General features: G+C 54.0%; 1 protein-coding gene and 1 pseudogene across 5 annotated transcripts in view; one reads left to right on the plus strand and one right to left on the minus strand.

Annotated features, from left to right (window-relative positions):
* VIPR1 (vasoactive intestinal peptide receptor 1) overlaps positions 1-11575 on the minus strand; it is a 41275-nt gene extending 29700 nt beyond the window's left edge. Inside the window, exons 1-4 of one of the 5 annotated variants that reach the window (XM_046001606.1) lie at positions 11383-11575; positions 4947-5017; positions 4329-4537; positions 3432-3964 (exon numbers count right to left, since the gene is read on the minus strand). Coding sequence is in view for 3 of the 5 variants with exons in the window: in XM_046001603.1 (XP_045857559.1) it covers positions 2369-2446 (78 nt within the window). In the remaining 2 variants the exon portion in view is untranslated. Of the gene's footprint in view, positions 1-2368; positions 3391-3431; positions 3965-4328; positions 4538-4946; positions 5018-11382 lie in introns of those variants that run through there. The other 4 variants (XM_046001605.1, XM_046001603.1, XM_046001604.1 and 1 more) reach the window with 4 other exon arrangements.
* A 7438-nt stretch (positions 11576-19013) lies between these two features.
* LOC123941029 lies at positions 19014-19181 on the plus strand (annotated as a pseudogene).
* Positions 19182-19719: the final 538 nt, after the last annotated feature.

Below are 19719 nucleotides of genomic sequence, written 5' to 3' on the forward strand. Positions count from 1 at the left end.
ACTGCACCCCGTAGCCCCCTGGGCTCTTCCTCCTGGGCCACTGGCTCTGCTCTCCCTGACTAGCCGGAGAATCTTCCCAGGGCAGGACCTGGGTCTGCTCCTCCTCTGAAACCCACCCTTCCCGTCCCTGAGCTGGGGATTGCCCTGAGTAGTTCTGCTACCAGCGAGGAGCCCCTGTGCCTGCTGTCCAGGGGGTAGGGGCAGTAGAAGGCCTGACAGGTGGCCTTGGGGCAGACTTCCTCTTCTGAGACACTAGAGGTTTTCTTTCCTCTTTTTTGCTTCCCTGTTCAGAGATTTCGCCTTTCCTGACTGAGGTCAGGGAACCATAAACAGGAGTGATAAGGCCTTGAGTCTTTACACTGAACTTTGCAGCTGCCATTTTATGACTCTGATAACGTCAGCCCCCCTCAACCCTGACTCTGGCTGGAGCGGGATTGCCTGGTGTCCATTCGGTGTGGGAGCTGGTGGAGAAGAGGGAGAAGTGGACAAGCATGGGGGACCCCTTCATTCGCAGCTGCCTTCACCCAGACCTGGGTGAGTCCCTCCTCCCTCTGCGGCCCAGACCCACACAGTGCTATGGGGAACAGTGAGGAGGACAGAACTCAGCCTGTGTCATGGTCTGAAGAGCCCAAGCTGGGTGGTGGGTAGGGCTGAAGGGTGGGGTCAGAGTGGGAAGGGCTAAGTGGGCTGGAGCAATCAGGGAAGGCCGTTTAGAGGAGGTGATGGAGTAAGGTATTAAATGAATAAAATGTAGACGGACCAGGGAGGGTAGGCATTGGAGGAGCCCGGCTTTGACTGCCTCAGGAGGTGGGGGGCAGATGTGGCTGAGAAGACAGGGAGACCCTGCTGAAAGCAGGCTGCCCCTGGGCTGAGAAGCCTCCAAGGCTGGGGAATGGGGTATCAGTGGTGGTCCCAAGAACCCTGGCTCATCCAAAGAGAATTTGAGTGGTCACCCAGTGGGGTGAGCCAGAGGGCTGTGGATAAGGCCTGGACGTTCCAGGACACTGAGGGGCTCTAAGTGACACTAGGGATCTGGGGCTGTGGCCTTAGGGCCGGAACCCGGTGAGGCTTTGAGTGCTCAGGAGGAGGGTCTCATGACTCTCGGTGGGAGGGAGGGGAGGCTCCCACCAATGATTATCAAGTTCTGCTCCCAGGACAGGCAATGAGCTTCTTGCCCCTAGTATATCAAGACATTAGCTACATGGAAACACAGAGAGTCCTGCTTCAGTGGAGGTGATGGTCAGGGAGGTAATCATGGGATAGAAGAGACTAGGTGATCAGTATACTCTACCCACCCACCAGCCAGCCTGGAGCTGCTGTTAGACCTGGGACCCACTTGGGTTAGGCTCCGACTAAACAGCAATCCCAGATTCCTCAAGTCCTGGGGTAGGCAGACAGAGAAAACCAACCTCAGTCCAGGGCTGATTAGTGGGGGACAGGTGTCTTTGGGACTTCTTTTGCCCATCTGTAAAATGGGCTTGGGTGGACTCCATGAGTTTTGAGGTCTTCCTGGGTCTTAGAGGGAGATGATCCATGCATCTCCCACCGGAATCAGCATCTGCCCTGCAGGCGAGCCACCCACAGCAACACATGAGGGCACCGCCACACGTGGGGCTCACCAGCACACATGCCTCCAAAGCATACACACATCTTGTGGGGTTGAAGCAGAAGCTGAGAAAGAGGACGCCCCGGCTTCTTGGCTGTGTGCACCTTGCTCAGCTTTCTTCAAGCACACGTCTGGCCCTTCTTCATAAACACCACCCAGAGCCTCTCACTGCCCACCACCTTCCGCCTTGGGCTCTTACCTTTCAGCGTGGCTCAGTGTGAAGGCACAGGAAGGGCCTGCCAGTCAGCCACCTTACCCAAAAGCCCCTTCCTAGCCCTGGGTCTGCTGCTGAGACCTCACTCCTACACGTAACACACACCGCCCCACCGCTACCTCCAGACGGGCCCAGCACACAAAGACGACTCCCGTAGACTCCCTCGTTGCCACCTACTGTCCACCAGGCGTTCCATTTCAATCGACCACAGTCCCCCACCCTGCCTCCGCTGACTTCCCCGCCCCACGCACAGAGCAGTCACTACACCGAAGGCAAGTTTATGGAGCACGCTCTCTCCTGGCGCCCCTCCACCGGTGTCCCAGCTCGCCGCTCTGAGCGGGCTCTCAGCAGCGCTGGGAGGGACTAGGAGCGACCAGGATCCCACCCCCTCGGGTCTAGATCCGGGCCGAGGCTGAACTGGGAGGAGAGACCCGGCGCTCCGTGCCCCTCATTCCGCTTCCACAGACGTGCGCACAGACGGCCGGGCTCCCGCCGCCCCCACTCCACCCGCGGCGGCCGGCACTCCACGCTGTCCGGCGGGCACTCACCGCGGGGCCGAGGGTGCAGGCGAGGGCGCTGGCCAGCACGCAGAGCCAGCGGGCGGGCGGCGAGCTGGTCGGGCGCATGGTCTGCCCTGAACCCGCGGCAGGCGGCCCGGCTCCGGGAATAGGCGGGCGGGCGGCGCACCTCGCGGTCGACGGCGGGGAGCCCGGCAGAGTGGCGCGGTCGCGGTGGCCCCGGCGCGAAGACGCGCAGCTCGGGGCTGGAGGCGGGCCCCGGGGGCTCGTCTGACGGGCGGCGGCTCTGGCCAATGGCTCGGCAGAGGCGGGACCGCCGCTCAGGTGTGGGGCGGGGCTGGGGACTCTCCCGCCAGGGGGTAGTCCCTGCCCTCCCTCCGCGGATCCCCCCCACGTCAGTCTTCAGTCGCCTGGCGTTCGCAAGCCCTCACCCCTTCCGACCGCATCCTCGGGAGTCTCGAGACCCCAACCCGCCGCGTGCTTGCCTGCTTAGCTCACAACGTTTCCAAGCGCCTGGATGCCGTCTCCCACGCCCGCACGCCCCCTCAGCCCCACCCCAGGACGCTCTCCACGTCCACCTTCAGGGCCACCTCCTCCGGGAAGCCTCCCTGCCAGCCTCCCCATTTCCCATGTCTGCGCCTCGGAGGACGGGTGCTGGGGGGCCGGACTATGAGACAGGACCTGTCACTTCTTATATTCCCCAGGCTGTGGGCTGCGGCCTGCGTAGGGTCCTAGGCTGTCAGCAACCCAGAGGTGAGGCACGTGCTTTGATCCATTTTCAAATGCCCCAGCTCGTCCCCGTCCCGACAGGCCGAGCGAGGGGAAACAAGGGCGCGAGTGAGGCCCTACCCTGGGTTCCTTGGTGCCACCCCTGAGCCCAGGCGACCGGGCAGGGCGCGTTTGGCCCTGGCTGGGCTCCCGGGACCTTCACGACCAGAGAGTGAGGTGTCGTGCTTTAGGGAGGATGGCACGTCCGCGTTCTCGCGCGTCTCGGCGCAGGCACCTCCCGAGGGAGGCTGGCCGAAGTTCCAGCGCCCCCGCGCGGGGAGGGAAGATCTGTCCCCGGTGCTCCTGACCAGGCTGCACAACCCACCTAAAATGAAGCGGGAGACTTCCTCCTCCTCCTCCTCCCGCCTTCTCTGTTTTACAGCCGGGGAAGCTGAAGTGTAGAGAAAGGGCTGCACTCGGGCCGCCTGCCTCGGGTGCCTCGCTTCCGTCCGCCGGGTGACAATGGATCAGCTTGCCTCCGCTTCGCGTCCTCAAGGCTCAGTTTTATTCGTCCGTAAAATGAGGTGATGGTTCAACCTGCGCCGCGCCCCGGGAGGTTTTCTTGTAGACCAAGAGCAGGTGGCTGCCTTGCCCTCTTTCCCAGAACGGTGTGATCTAGGCTGGAGGTGGCGCTGGTGGTGGCAGAGATAGGGTGGATGGTGGATGGATGTGATAAAGGGATGACAGTGTCCAGTGGAGAGGCGGAGAGGACTGGCACGACTGGGGCTCCCAGTGGGAAGCGAGGCTGCTTGAAGGATCTCCACCAGGCTCCAGCTGACCAGCAGGTGCCTCAGAGTTCCCCGCAGACACACCTGGGCTTCCCTCCCTAGAGCTCAGGAAACTCCAGCCTCTGACTTTCTGGCATGGGAGGAAGTTATGGGGAATCAGGGAAAAGCCTGAAAGGGATGAGCTGCCAGCCCCTCCCCAACTTAGGTTTATTTGGGGTACTGGCATTTGCTTCCCCCTTCTCTCCCTTTCTCCCTCCCTCTCTCCCTTGCACATTTATTAATAGCTTGCTGTGTACCAGCCTCTGTGCTGTGCACTGGGGCACAGAGGTCGGTAAGACAGGGGGAGCTCTTGCAGGAGGAGGATCTGGAGAGCTATTGTACTCCCCACAATTTCCACCTCCTTCCAGATGAGCCTGGACATAGACCCTTCCCCCACATGGGAGCAGTGGAGATGCCTGTGCCTCCAACCTGGCCATTCTAGGGTTGGGACCCACCTGCTTAGTGGAGGACGTGTTTGAAGAATCTTCAGGCTTCTCGGCCATCTCCACTTCTGGGGGCCAGGTTAGGCTCAGGAGCCAGGCATCCTTGCCTCCCCTTGTGACTCTAAAAGAACCCCTTCTCAGGCCTCAGTTCTTCAGCAGGACAGTGGAATTTGGTTCCAGTTCTGGGGATTCACCTCTGCTGGCACAGTGTCCTAGGAGTCCTAGACATGAATGGCAAATCCATGGGCTTTGGGTCTCATAAACCCTTGCTCGCTCTACACACACACACACACACACACACACACACACACACGCGCGTGCGCGCGCGCGCACGTACATATACCACCTAGCCAGCCTTAGAATGCTAAAATCCCATCATTAGAGCTTGTCTCTTGATCTGTTGAAGTTCTGCCCTCTCCGAGGACAAGAATCTTGGGTACTTGAAAGTACTTTGTGAGGGGGTGAAGATTGGGGAAATTAGGAAGGAGCCAGACCCCATTTGCCACCTGATAGCCTGGCCCAGCAGGTGCCTGGTGGGAAGGGAGGAGACAGGGAATCTTAAGGCCCCCAACCAGAGATGGGCTGCCTTTCCCCTTGCTCTGGACGGTGGTCCACAAGAAACCTCTTGACCTTCCTGGGCAGGCTAGAGACCATGAGGGTGACTGGCAGGCCCTCTCCACTCTCAGGCGGTCAGCTGGCTCCTGGGAAGGAAGCAGGTGACTAAGGAAGAATACTTTCCCGGCAGATTCTTTGCAATGAAAATTACTCCTTTGTTCTTTCTGAATTGTTCCCCTGGGAGACCCACCCTTCCTTCCATATCAAAAGGCACAAAACAAATTCAGAAATGAAAGAAGGAGCCAGAAAAAAGAAAAGAGCAAACACAAACAAAAACTTAAAGAATTCAGTCCAGGTTAGATTTGACCACATGTTTACGAGTGGTTTTGGCTTATTCAGTTCTGTGTTCAGAAGCCCAGAGGGCATCCCCTGAGAGTCCTAAGGGATCTTCTGGAAAAGCCATCCTTTCACCTGTCCCCTGGTCTGGGAAGTCTTCTGGTGGGAAGGGGGCTGATTTCAGAAGCCCAGGGTTGGGTGGGAAGGGCAGGCTACCCGAGGGGGTGAGAAGCAGAGACTTGGATCTTTGTTCCCCATCTGGAGTTGGCCTTTGTTTCAGCAGTCCATGCTTGGGGAGGGGACCGCAGCTCCGCACTCCTCCGTGTCCTTTTGCACTGATTCCTGTTCTGAGGTATCCCTTTCTGGATCTCTGAAATCTGTCCCCTGTCTGTGGTCCAAACCCCAGAGCCCTTCCGGCTGCTGGCTGCCGGAAATCACAGGGGTGCAGAAGATGGGGGGAAAGAGGGAGAGGCAGTCACTTGCCATTCCCCGTGACGACAGGCACGGCAGGAAAGAATCTGCAGTTACTCATTTGGAGCCTGCTTGGCTTCCTGGCTGCCTGCCTCATTCCCGCAGTGAGTGCCACCCTTGCCTCCCCCAGTCCTTCCCCACGTCCCTGAGTCGTGCGCTCACTGCTTCAAGGCTCCCAGCTCAGGAACTCACTGGTGGTGAGGTTCTGCAGTAGACTGGGAGCAGCCCTGGGGACCACAGTCTAGATTTGACCTGTATGGGGGCTGGGGGGCGGGCAGGCAGGGATCTGGCCTGGGGAGTCGCTGCTCCAGGATTCCCCTTCCAGAGCCATCCACATTGCTGTGTGGATGCAGCCTCTCTAGGCTTCTGTGTTGCCCTTCTTTCGGGGCCCATTCTTCCTATGAGAAGATGCATTTTCACTCCCAGCTGTGGTTTGGGGGAGGGCAAGTGGGGCCCAGACAGGTATCTAAAGAAGCAATGCTCTCTCCATCCCTTCCCTAACAGCAGGGAGCAAAGAGCATCCCTTTATCCCCTCTACTGGTGCTGGCCAGTGATGGGCCCTGGAGGTGTCACAGGCTTGGCCACAGGCCGCCCCTCTAGGGGAGCCTGGTGCTGTTTGGGTGGGGTACTGGGGGAGGGGGCGCTGACCTAGGAAGAAACCAAAGTTCGCAGGAGTACAGGTGATGGGAGGAGGAGAATTGTCCAGACTTGATAGGTGGGGAACAGTTCTGGAATGGCCTCTATCATCCCTTGGTCCTGGAGGCCAGGGCTTAGAGGGAACAGAGGAGATAGTGCAAATGTTAGGGGTTTCCTTTCAGGTCCTCCTGTGAGCAGACACTCTGATAGAACTAAGATAGTGGAAGTTGGTGGGATGGCAGGGGAACTCTGAGAAAGATACCGCAGAGCTCCTGCCAACCGGCTGGAGAGCTCTAGCAGAGGCCTTTGTAACTTCACTGCGCTCCGTCAATGGCCTGGAGCTGTCTGGGAAGCGCAGGGCCTCTGCTCTAATGCTGCGGTAGGCCCTGAAAGGATAGGTAGATCTAGAGGCTGGCAGCTCCCTGCATTCCTCACAGCTGAATGGCGAGTTCTTTCTTGAGAGGAGGTCCAAGGGATGCACGTTGAAGGCTATCACAGAGGGGGAACCAAGGCATGGTAAATGAAGAGGGTGGGAGCACTCTTGCTCCCAGAGGAAGTCAGAAAGAGGAGACAGATCTTACTCTCAGGGAGAGCCAAGGCTGGGCCCACAGACAGATGACTGGAGAAGGAACTCTTTTCTTCAAAATCCTAAGGCTCAGTTCAGTGCAGGCCTCAGTAGTCTGTCATTGTGCAACTTGGCATGTGGGTTATGGTGTGGTGATTCTAGGAGACTCTAGAAAGGGATGACCCCCCGCCCATTTGTTCTCGAACAGCAGTCAGTCTCTTGGTCAAATACTTACTGTAACGTCTTTGTGAATGTGTGTGCACGTGAGCGTGTCCATCTACAAGGGCATGTGACTGTGTGTCCTTGTGTGTAGGCACATCTGCTCCCAGCTAGTGTGTCTGAGAATAGGCCTTGGTTGGGAGGTGGAGTCGGGGGCAAGGTTCTGGGTAACTAGGGGCTAAGAGGGAACGAATGTCATAAAGGGCACCCAGGACCACAGTCCCAGGGTATCTCTCAGAGCTCATTGCTAGGTAGTAGACTCCTGTAGGGGTTGGAGCACTCCCACCCCAGGGAGAGCTCAGACTAACCCCCACAGGAGATCACCTCCCCACTTCCCAGCCCTGTGTTCCTGTGCATCGGTGTGTAGCTGATCTCAGGCAGAAATTCTGGAAATGGAAGATAATGTGGTGAGACAAGATAGACATGGGGGGTAAGTAACATAATTGATGTCGTGAGAGATTAGTGTGTGTGTTAAAAATGTAAGGGTATCAGTTGAAAAAAAACCCAGAGATCTCTATGTAACTCCTAAACAGCTAAAAGAAGGAAAAATTAAGAAAACTCTACCAAATCAATAAAAGGTCATATGTACGGAAGGAGGGTAGGTTAGGGACAAGAATACGTGGCGAATAAAAACACAGCATCAAAGATCAGGAATAATTACAAACACTGATCGCCACAGTCCATGTGAATGAAGGAGAATTTAAGAAGGAAAGTTTAAGAGAGATAGCTCATATTATTAGAATGTTCAGTCTATCAGAAAGATGTTTGGGATTATTATAGGAGAATTCTGAAACCTGTAAGGAACAGATGATTTTTATGTAATCAAACTGCTCGACAGCAGCAAAGAAGACAGACTGTTTTCCAAGATATTTTATGGGGTATCATCATGCTGATAATAAAACAAGGCATGGAGAACACCAGAGAAGACGACGATAATTCTGTTTTATAATTTGCTGGATGTTAATAAATAAAGAATTTTATGAATTATGTTAATATGTAATTCAATTTCACATTTAATGTTTATTTCACATTCCACATACACATAGAAGCAGGAATGGAGACAAGGGAGGCACACCATGGCCGCTGGGGTGGGGAAAGGAGGGGGCAGGCCTGTAGTCAGCCGACATGCCTCAGATAGGACCCTGCCAGCCACTGCCTGGCGAGGTAGGGGTCCTGGGGGCCCAGGAGGTGTTTCTGCAAAGGCCAGTCTCACCTGCCAGGTGGGAGCTGAGACAGGAGGAGGAAACCCCGGCTGGTCACATGGAGGCTGATTGGTGAACCAGGTGTTCCCAGAAAGGGATGGGCCCAAATTTGAGCTGATGTGGGCCAGAGAAGACAGAGCACAACCCTGGCCTGGAAAATGTCAGGCACAACCATTATCCTGGTCCTTGCAGGGCTGGGGTGAGAGCATCCAGCTGGCTTCCTTTGTCCCATCGGCGGGACCTTCGGTCTGATTTGGGGCCTTGGCTACAGCCACTGTGTGACTTCCAGACTGAAGGGTGGGCTCCGGGACTGGGGCTGGGCTGTGGCTGAAGACTGGGCAGACAGAGCAAGGGACCTAGAGGAGGTGGGGGCAGCCTGTCTCTGGTCCCTGTTCTGTTCCCAGCCCCAGCCATAGCAAGGAGGCCTCTGGGGTCTTTACGGCCTGACTCTGCCCACAGGTGGATAGCCATACTCCTTAAATGCATCTTATTATCATCTTTATTACTGTGATTATTATCAGAACCCCAACCCCAGGCTCTGTCCTCTGATTTCTCTGGGACTGTGTGTGAACACCCTTCCTGTGGCAACAGGTGATATCAGGGTTCCCAGGCCCTCTGCATCCCTCTGCATCGGGTACAGAGACCCGATGGCAGCCCACATGCTGAGAAGTAGGCTGGTGCACTGCTCCTGGGCAGGGTCTGAGGTCTGAAGTCTGGTGTTAACCAGCTGGGGCCTCCCCGGGAAGCCCCCCCCACCCTGCCCTCCCCTTCATGTGGGTGGGACTCTCAGTCCCCAAAGGCCCAGGTCCATGAAATACAGCTTGTCTTTATTTTCTTCGAATTAAAATTAATATTGACTTGATCCCCTCATCACACCAGATTGGTAGAAAATACAACTTCGGCCTTTCTTCGGTTCCCCAGTGCCTGGTGCTGGGAGAGTACTAGGGAGCCCTTTCCTTCTCTATGCCCCTTGGTTATTGGGCCTTATTGGTTGATTCCAGAACTCTCTTATTAGCCCAGTCTTCGTGGTGCTGAGGTTTTGGGGCCCGAGAATCTTGGTGGGGCCCGGGGGTCTTTTGTCCGGGGTCCAGCCTCCCAGTATAGAGAACAGTCCCCTTCTTGAGGTGGGGAATGGCAGGTGCAGCGGGGGAGTTTAGTGCTGCTCCAGGAAGGCAGTCCCAGGGAATCCCAAGGAAGTCTTCCTCTTCTCCTCCCCCCTGCAGGGTCAGCTCCCTCCTAGTTTCACCCCTGCCCTGTTGGGAGACATCATCTGCCCAAGAGAGAAACTCCCTTCCAGGGAGAAAGCAAAAACCTTGTCATGGTCTCCTTGCCAAGTTGGGCCCCACCCCACCCCTCCCAAGCAGGGCCAGAACTGCTGAGGTGACTGTTTCCAGGAGCTGTGAGTAGCTTCTGCACCAGCCTTTCTTCTCTGGAAGACACTTGGAGAGGGGGTAGCCCTCGGCAAGGGGGAGAACAGGCCTGGGAGGCTGGAGGGGGGCTGGTGACTGGCATCCCCAATGCAGAGAAGAACCAGCTGGGCGGGACCACCTGCGCAGGGCTGGGAACCAGGCCAGGAAGATGCTAGCTGGAGGAGAAGGGAGGTGGGAGGAAGAGAGTTGAGGAAGGAGAGATGGGGGAGGAGGAACGAGCAAGGTTGTGTGTTGAGGGGGGTACTGCGGTTAGGAGGCAGGCAGAGGGAAGGGGAGGGAGGAAAGGGATGAGCTGGGCAGGAGGGGGAAGCCAAATGCTGGAGACTGGGGAAGTCTTGTAAAGGGAAGTCCTCTCTGGCAAGCCCATCCCTGCTACCCCCCTTCCTGTTTCATCAGTTCCTCTGCATTTCGTCCCTCCCCTGCCCAGGACAGTAGCTTTCTCATAACCTCCAGTTTCTCCCTGGCTCCCCACTCTCCAATCTCAGCAGCCAGGTTGATTATTCTTATTTTTTTAATTTATTAAGAAGAGTTTCAAAATATACAAAGTGGATAAAATAATGTAATCAGCTTCCTTGTTTCCCCCCTCACTTAGTTCGTTCCCTGTGTCCCCACCCCAACCTCGATCATTTGGAAACAAATCACAGATCTATCATTTTATCTGAATATCTCAGTATGTCTCTCCAAAGGAATGACCTCAGTAGCATGACCGCACAATACAATTTTACAGCTAACTCTCCATTCCTTAATAGCATTAAATATTCAGTTGTATTTAATTCTATTTTTTGCCTTATAAATGCTTTTTTTTTCTTTTAAAGAGAGAGAGAGCACGTGCGACAGTGAGGCATGGGAACAAGAAGGGGAGAGGGAGAGAGAGAAAAAATCTTCAGCAGTCTCTATCATGCATGAAGCCTGATACGGTGCTTGATCTCTTGACTCTGAGATCACGATCTGAGCTGAAATCAAGAGTTGGGCGCTTAACCAACTCAGTGCCCCTAAATGCTTAAAAAAGAAAAGTCATTTGTTTAAATCAGGTTCACATGTTATAATTTCGTATAGAGGTGCCTCCCTCTCTCCTTCTGCAAACTCTCTTTGGAAGAAACGGGGTTGGTCCTGTCCACCTGCTTCCCACAGTCCAAGTGTGCCAACGGCATCCCTGTGCTGTTATTTAACTTAATCTCTCCAAGACTGATGATTTAAAAATACATTTGAAAACAAACGAGACCCTGTCGCTCCGCAGTTCCAGGTGCCTGCGGACCCTAAGTGAGTGCCCCGTTGTCATCCTTCCCCTTCTGGCCTTCTCTCCTATCACGCTGGACTCCCTGCCTTCCCAAGAACTCACAGCTAGCCCATTCTTGCTTTTTGGTCTTTATACTGGCTGTTCCTTCCATTGGCATTGCTCTTCCCCAAGTATCTGTCCTGAATCCAAGAGCTCTCCGCCTCCAACTCCTGGGTCCCAACCTGGTCTACTTTCCCCCATGATTCTCCCTAAAACCGATAGCTGATGCTACCCTCTGCGTCTCAGCTTTCTAATGCCACCTTCTCATGGCTCTAGGGGAAACCTGTCTTCCCCCTCCTTAGCCCAACCTTGGAGGCTGGTCCTGCACCACCCAAGCCTTCTAGAACGCCATGCTTTTTGTGCCTCAGTGCCTTACCTGGGTTGTTCATTCTGCCAGGAATGTTTTCCTCCACGCCTTGCTCCATTGCTTGGAGGTGACCTTCTCATGCTTTTGGGCTTGAATTCGTATCAGTCATCACTTCTGGGAAGACTTCTGGAGCCTCTGCTGGGGATGACAGGTCCAGAGTGGGTGTCAGTGAAGGCTGGTAAGCAAGAGAAACGGAGCTCCTCTAGGCCGTTTCTGCTTAGACCTATTCGTCGTGACTCTAGGCCAGAGCTGACCCTTGACCACAGCTGATCTCTAATTGCAGTTCTGGGCCTCCACCCAGAGTACGCATGACCCCAGACTGATCCCTGACCCCAGTCTGACCCTTTACCCTTATTATGGGTCTTGATCCAGACTAACCTTTGACACTGATCATGGCTCCCAGCCCAGAGTGACCCATGACCCCAGGGTGATATCTAAGTCTGATGACAGGCCCTAGCTCAGCTTGACTTCTGACCCAGGCTGACCCCTGGCTTAGCTTCTGCTGCAATCCACACTGCCTGCCATAGGGAGTGAGAGTGTGTGGCTCACCACAGGCAGGTGGTGTGGGAGCTGCTGAGCCACAGGTCCCGGTTGAGGGACAGAACCTCAAAGCTGGGAGCCTGGGGGCACCTGGGGGCAGTCCTCTGAGCATCTTCCCCTCTGGCTCCCAACTCAGGGGTTGCTGCTGACCTGGCTAGACACTTTGAGGCCAGGCACCAGGGAGGGGAAAACTGGCCGGACCAGCCCACACCTCTGTTTGCACAGGTCTGGGTAAAAATAACCTCAGCTACGCAAGCTTCTCTCACTTCCTCCTTATCCTGGATCCTGCCCAGGCCCAAGTCGCTTGCCAGCTGTATCTGCTCCTAGGTCTCTTCTTGCCTGGGATGGGACAGGGGTCCAGGGAGCTTCAGTAACTCTGCTGCAGTCCAAGTAAACCCTGACATCTGCTGCTGCCTCTGAGAAGCCACCCTGGCTTGACTATTAGCTCTCAGTTCATGGTGGTTCCACGAATGAGACTATTTATCTCCCCTTGGGTTATACGTGACATGTCTATCCTCTGCCTTGAAGGAGGAGGATTTGGTTGGGTAGAGGAAGCAAGGAGGAAACCCAGCCCCCGCCCTGGGAGCCCCCAGGCTGGTTGGAGAGACCAGAATCTTCTATGGGGATGAGTTAGAGTCTAAGTGGGGGCTGCAGGCCAGGCTTGGACTCTTGGGGTGGTGCAGACTAGAGGGAGGGGTTCAGTGGGAACCATGCACTGAAGGGAGTGGAGGACCAGGGAGGGGTGATGGAGGAGGAGTGTGTGAGTGTGCGTACGCCTGTGTGCACGCGCATGTGTAACCTACCGTGGGGGAACAGGAAGGAGCCAGAGAGCAGAGGCCTTGTGGGCTCGAACTGAGACCACATCTGAGGTAACCCGGCCCCACCAGAGGACTGTGAGGGGAGTTCTGCCCCAGGAAAGCACAGAACTGCATGTATTAAAAAAAGTGTCCCACCCCCCGTCTAGGGAAAGTGTCAACTGGCTTCACCTGGGGCCAGAGCCTGGTTGGCGTCTTGGTCCCCCCGTGACATGGAGGGGCTGGCTGTGTTTTACCATGGCCAGGCTGCTCTCGCCTGGCACCAGTTGGCCACTCAGCGGCCGCAGTCATTTCCTCAATCGTCCGTCGGTGTGAGAAAACATCCATGTAGGACACACCCATCATCATCCAGCGGCTTGCTCGGCTTGCTGGTAACAACCCCTTGGTTATTGGGGTGGAAACCGCAGCTTCTCTACTCTTGGCCTATGCGGTTCAGTGGTTGGATGGGGTCATCGGCCATTCTGGCTCCGGGCGTGGGTACTTGATCCAGACCTGGCCAATGAGAGCCAAGCTGATGGTCGCATGCTTCAAGCTGAGCCAATGAGCATCAGCCCTGGAAACTCTGCCAGAACTTTAGGAAAGAAGGAAGCTTTTTTTGGCTATTACGCTAGGAAAATATAAGCCCTCTGCTGTGGTGGCCCTATTTACCTGCTTGAGATTTGAGCCAGTACACACAAAATGAGATCCAAGAGATGGTGAGATGATTTTGGATGACATTATTTGAGTTCCTGGATCCAGCTGTACCGAAAGCTCGTCTCTCCGTGGACTTCTCTGTTTCTGAGCTATACACTCCTCTTGGCTTAAGCCAGTGTCACAGGAACCAGAAAGAATTCTGGTACTGCAACCCCGCCTGCCCCTAGTGCCCAAATCGTTCAGGGAGAGCAGAGGACGAAAGCCCACCCTTGGGGGGCAGGGGGCAGTGAAATGTGCCTGTGGCTTGTTTTAGCTCCGACCGAGAGATGCATTGCCTCTAAATCTTCATGTTGGTCTCTGTTCCTGATCTCTGGAGCCTCTCCTGCATCTGGTACTTTTTCTTTTTTAATAGTGAGAGGCTCTGCTGCATCTCCATACGGTGGGCAGGGCCGGTGGTCCCCGGTGCCTCTCCCTTAGTTCTGCCTGGACTTGCTGCCCTTTCATGGTGAGGAGAGTGGGGAGTTGGCTCTCGGCGTCTTCTCCAGCCCAATCCCACCTGCCTGTCATGAGGAAGAAACGCTAAGAGTCTGCGTGTGGAAAGCAGACAGGCTTCCCATGGATGAGAATGCAAATTTCCACTTACTTATTTGGCGGGAATCATTTCCATATGAGCGGTGGAGAGAGGGAAGGACAAGTGGGAAGAAAGTTTTATTTATTTCTTAAATTTTTTATTGATATTTTTTCATATGGGGAGGAAGTTGTCCGTGCTGGATTAATTCGGATATAGCTTCGGCTGCATGTGATAGAGACCAAAAGAACAGTGGCTTAAATAAGATGGAAGTTTGTTTCTTTGGAACGTGGAAGCCAGAGCTGGTATGGAGGTCCTTCCTGAAATGTTAAGGGCCCAGGATCCTTCCATTTGGCTGCCCTGCCGTCCCTTGGCTTTTAGCTTGGTCAGTCATGGCCATTAGTAACCCAGGACCACAAACTGGGTAGCTTTAACAACACAAATTTATCATCTCACAGATCTGGAAGCTGGAAGTCTGAGGTCAAGGCTTCTTTGGGGTCAGTTTCTTCTGAGGCTGCAAGAGGGACTCTGTCCCATGCCTCTGGCCTAGCTTCTGGTGGCAGCTGGCAATCTTGGGCATTGCTTGGCTTGGAGAAGTATTACTCCAATCTCTGCTTTTGTCATCACCTGGTGCTCTCCCTGTGGGTGTGTCTGTCTCCAAATTTCCCCTTTTATAAGCACGCCAATCATATTGGGTTAGGGCCTACCCCAATGACCCCATTTTAACTCGATTATCTCTGTAAAGACCCTGTCTCCAAATAATAATGTGACTTCAGCATATGAATTTTGGGGGGATGCAACTCACCCATAATAGTTATCCTATGTTGTCTAACGAATTACCCCTAAACTTAGTGGCTTAGGGAAATCATTTATTGTCTCTATTGGCTTCTGCAGGTCAGGAATTTGGGAGCAATTTGGCCGAATGGTTCTGGCTTGAGATCACTCATGGGGCTGCAGTCATCTCCTCCCTTCCCCCATCCTTCCCAAACTACCACCCCCACCCCCGACAGTCCACAGTGCTGCTGGGCGGATCCTCAAGGCACTGTGTCTCACTTCCCCCAGGGTGAGGGGTCCAAGAGACCAAGACGGAGGAAGCTACCGTGCCTCTTCTAACTAGTCTTGGAAGTCACACCCAGTCACTTCTGCCATATTCTATGGGTCATACCGGCCACTCCCAATTCAGTGTGGGAGGAGGCTGTACAGTGGCTTGCACACAGGAAGTGAAGATCCTTGTCTACATGGCCCACGGTGGCTCGCCACCACTTCTGCTCTCCACTCAGCAGGAAGGACAGAGCACTCCTTCCTGGTGACAGAGTGACCTGGAGGCAACCCAGTCCCCTGAGGAGACATGCTTTCGGGCTTTCTGTGGGATATCACTTGCCACAACTTAGTCACAGCCTACGGAGTGTAACGCGCAGCTGGGAAATGTGGTCTTTATGGGGGCAAGCATGTGCCTTTACTTCAAAATTCCGTTACTGTCTTTTTTTGTTTTTTTTTTTTAAAGATATTATTTATTTATTTGACAGACAGATCACAAGTAGGCAGAGAGGCAGGCAGAGAGAGAGGAGGAAGCAGGCTCTCTGCTGAACAGAGAGCCCGATGCAGGACTCGATCCCAGGACCCTGAGATCATGACCTGAGCTGAAGACAGAAGCTTAGCCCACTGAGCCACCCAGGCGCCCCCGTTACTGTCTTAATGTGAGTCTGAGAGCAGAACCTGGGACAGTGGATAGAGAAAGCCAGTTTTTCCCTCGTCAGTAGGGAAAACCCCAGTCCTCTACTCCTTGTGGGTTTCCTTTACTACTCAAGCGGAGCACTTCCCTTCGGATGCTTTTGGTCACCAGTGTTGAGGGGGGGGTTCCCTACCAAGCAATTCTGTGACACCAGCTGCGTGTCCTACGATTTAACTCTGGTCTGTCACTTCCACTTGAAGATAGCCTTGGATCCCACTGGTTAAGGCTCCATCCCACGAGACCACCCACCACACTTCCGATGCCAATTTGCCCAGTGCAGGTTGTCACTTCAGCTTCTTCTAATCACCTGTTCCTGTGCCCTGTCTTTGTGTTGTATTAAATTGATGAAGTGCTCACAGAACTCAGGGAAACACTTTCCCCAGTTAGTTAAAGGATACGACAAAGGATTCAGATGAACAGCCAGAGGAAGAGATAAATAGGGCAAGACCTGGGAGGGTCTCAAGGGCAAGAGCTTCTGTCCCCATGGAGTTGTCACCCTATGGGTCCGTGGATGTATTTGCAAACGCAGAAGCTGTCCTGACCCTGTACTTTTGGGATTCTTACGGAGGGCTCCTCACCTGGGCATGATTGATGGATCATTAACTCCATTTTCAGTGCTCCTTCCTTCCTTCGTTTTTTTTTTTTTTTTTTAAGATTTATTTATTTATGTTTTAGGGAGAGAGAGCATGAGTGGGAGGGGCAGAGGGAGAGGGAGAACGAATCTCAAGCAGACTCTGCACGACGTGGGACTCGATCTCACAACCCTGAGATCAGAACCTGAGCAGAAACCCAGAGTCAGACGCTTAACTGACTGTGCCACCCAGATGTCCCTCAGTGCTCCTTCTTAAGAACATGGTGGGCAGGGCTGAAAATTTCAAGTTTCTAATTATGGCTTGGTCTCTCTGGTGACCAGTCCCCATCTAGGAGCCATGCAGCCACCCACTGGAGTTGCCACACCATCACAGGCAGGAAAGTTGGGTGCAGTTTATTTGGGAGGTGATCCTATGGGGCTGGAGGAGGAGGGCAGGGAGTTGGCTCTTGAGGTCTCTGCTTTAGGGGATAGGGGCTCAGCTCAGCAAAGACCTCCCAGAGAGGTCATGCTGGAGGTTGGAAGCTGGGGCATTTGATGTGGGCTCCAACCTGGGAAATAACTCTCCTGTACTTCCTAACTCTACCAATTCCCCCCATCCCTATCCCCTGGCTCCATGGCTTTGGAGACAGCGCTGAGGCAAAGGGAGAGATCTCTGTGCTTTGGAAGTGGGATGCTAAGAGCCTACCCAGGACTGTCCACCACAGCTGTGGCTGTGATCAGAGGACAGACCCCCAAAGCACCTGCTCCACCATAGAAGAAGTAGAGAACAGTTTGGGGAGCCACTGCGGCATCTTTGACCGAGATAGCCTGCTGATTTTGCCTGCCTGCTACCCAAAGTGCCTGAGCACAGGGATCTATCTGGGCTATGAGGTTTGAAGGGCTGCTATTAGTCCCTGTCTCCTTAGAGCTGGCACTGTAGCCTTGCTCTAGTTCCTGTCCTGGGGCTTACTTCTTGGCCCTGTAGCCTTGCTCCAGTTCCTGTCCTGGGGCTTACTTCTTGGCCCTGTCTCACCAGCCCTAAAGGACAGCCGATGTGGACCACCTCCAGGAAACCCCTGGGCTTGATCAGTCCCTTGCCCCCAACTGGGAAATTGAGGGCTTCCCTGTGGGACCAAAACCCCAGTCCAGGGGACCATAGACATTCCCCTCAGGCTCTCACCTTCCACTCCATCCAGCTAGGGATCCTCTTCAGCCAAGATCCATGCTGGGCATAATGGAAACATTCAGAAATGGAAGCCAGAGTACAAGTTAAAAAAGGTAAGTGGAAGGAAGAGAGGGAACAAAGCCTTCTCCTAGTCTGACTTCCCAGCTCCCATCACAGAATGCTCATTTCTAGCACTCCTGGTCCCTCTCCACAAGGGTTGAAAGAGGACCCCTCTAGGCTGGAGGTCACCGCTTGGAGAGTGGGGGTCACTCCATGGCAGGGGCTGGAACCTTGTCACTGCCACGGACCCTCTGGTGAAGCCTGTGGACTCTGGTTACGGTGATATTTTTAAAGCATTAAAAATATAAAGGATTGCAAAGGAACTCACTTGAAATAAAAAACAGATTGGTGTTGTCATCATCTGTTCCCTGTATTTCTTAATTCACGTATCAAATGACAAGACCTAGTGACAGGCTCAATAGCTACAGTGACTTTAAAATATTCTTTAAAGATTTATTTATTTATTTATTTATTTATTTATTTTAGAGTGTGTGGGAGGTGCTGAAGGAGAGGAAGAGTGAGAATCTGAAGCAGACTCCCCGCTGAGTGTGGAGCCTGATGCAGGACTCTGTTTCATGACCCTGAGATCACGACCTGAGCCGAAACCAAGAGTGGGATGCTCAACCAACCAAGCCACCCAGGTGCCCCTTTTTAAAATTTGTTTTTCAAAGATTTATTTATTTGAGAGAGAGAGAGGATAGTGACTTTATTTATTTAATTTTTAAGATTTTATTTATTTATTTGACAACAGGGAGAGAGGTCACAAGTAGGCAGAGAGACAGGCAGAGAGAGAGGAGGAAGCTGAGCAGAGACCTCGATGCAGGCCCCGATCCCAGGACCCTGAGATCATGACCTGAGCTGAAGGCAGAGGCTTAACCCACTGAGCTACTCAGGCACCCGAGAGGATTGTGACTTTAAAGCAGGGATGAGAGTGGGTGACATTTTGAGGCCTCTCTACTGGTGGGGAAGTGAAATGCGAGTATTTGGGATTTCTGTTGGTGACTAAGTCACAGCTTCTGCAGGTACCACTGTGTGTTCTTGCCTACATGCATAGTGGAAGAAAATGCTGAATTTCAGTTAAAAGTTAGTGGGAATAAAGTTGTCATCTTCTCCCACCCTAAAATATGGACCCCCTGATTTCTATTTATGTATTCTTTGGGGGTCAGTGGACCCAGGGATAAAATGCCCTGTCTTTGGGGAGCCTCACCCAAGATGGGTCGCCTTCTCAGGCTTCATGGACCCCGTTGGAGATCCCTTCCTTGCCTGGACTGGTTGTTGTTGGTACCGCTGAGGTTGGAAGAAATTCTAGAACGTGTGCATCCAGACCTTGGGGCTGGGTGGGGAACTCTAGCCTCTTGACCCTCATGGCTTCTAGGCAACAGCAAAGCTGAGCAAAGTCAGCCCCGCCTTGGGCAGGGAGCTCAGTTGGGAAGGAAAGCAACCTGGCGATAGTGCTGTTGTGGAAGGTGAGTGCAGTAAGGGCCACCAGAATGCTGAGGAACCTTAGGGAAAAGAGAGAGGGCATTTTTGATGGGCTTCAGGAAGAAGTCGCTAGGAGCTTTGCGCAGTGGCAGTATCGTAGCCAATGAGGTTTATCCGAGGCGCGATTATTGCTAATTGAAGTCGCTAGGACACTGGCCTGTGAGAGTCAAGTGCGATTTGCGGGGTGGTGGAGGGTTGCGCCAGCAGGAGACACAGTACGTTTCTGTGAGGCCACTGCTGGAGAGTCGCGAGGGCGGGACGGTAAGAAGGGAGGCCAGGCCAGGCACAGAGATGAGCAGGCAGGCAGGCTGGGCCCCAGCTCCACAGTGCTGAGCCCTCGGGCATTTCCTCATGTGGGCAACACTGGGAGAGCCGGTCCGGCCACCAGTCTGCATCTTGGCTTTAGGACAGCGAGATGCAAAAGTGCCAGCTGCCAGACCCTCTAGCTGGAAGCCACTGCCCTCATTAGCTAGTGTGGGATCAGCAACCTTGAGGCTCAGCAGCCCAGATGTCTTAGAGGTTTGTAAATCTCCAGATTAAAAAATGAGTTGCAACATTTGCCCTAAGCCTGGCTCATGCGTGTCCATGTCCGGGGTTGTGGCATTTCTGGTGGGGGCTGTGGAAGCTGTAGGGACAGCCCAAGGGGACCCGGGCCAAGCCTGAGTCCCAAGGGATGGGGGTGGGGTTTGTGTCCTGGGACACTGGCTATGCCTGCCCCTGGTGCATGCATCCTTGAATGCACTTCCCAGGAGCCTCTGGAGGAGTAGAGAAGAACAGGCC

This window comes from Meles meles, chromosome 4, assembly GCF_922984935.1.
Source record: "Meles meles chromosome 4, mMelMel3.1 paternal haplotype, whole genome shotgun sequence".
Lineage (NCBI taxonomy): Eukaryota > Metazoa > Chordata > Mammalia > Carnivora > Mustelidae > Meles > Meles meles.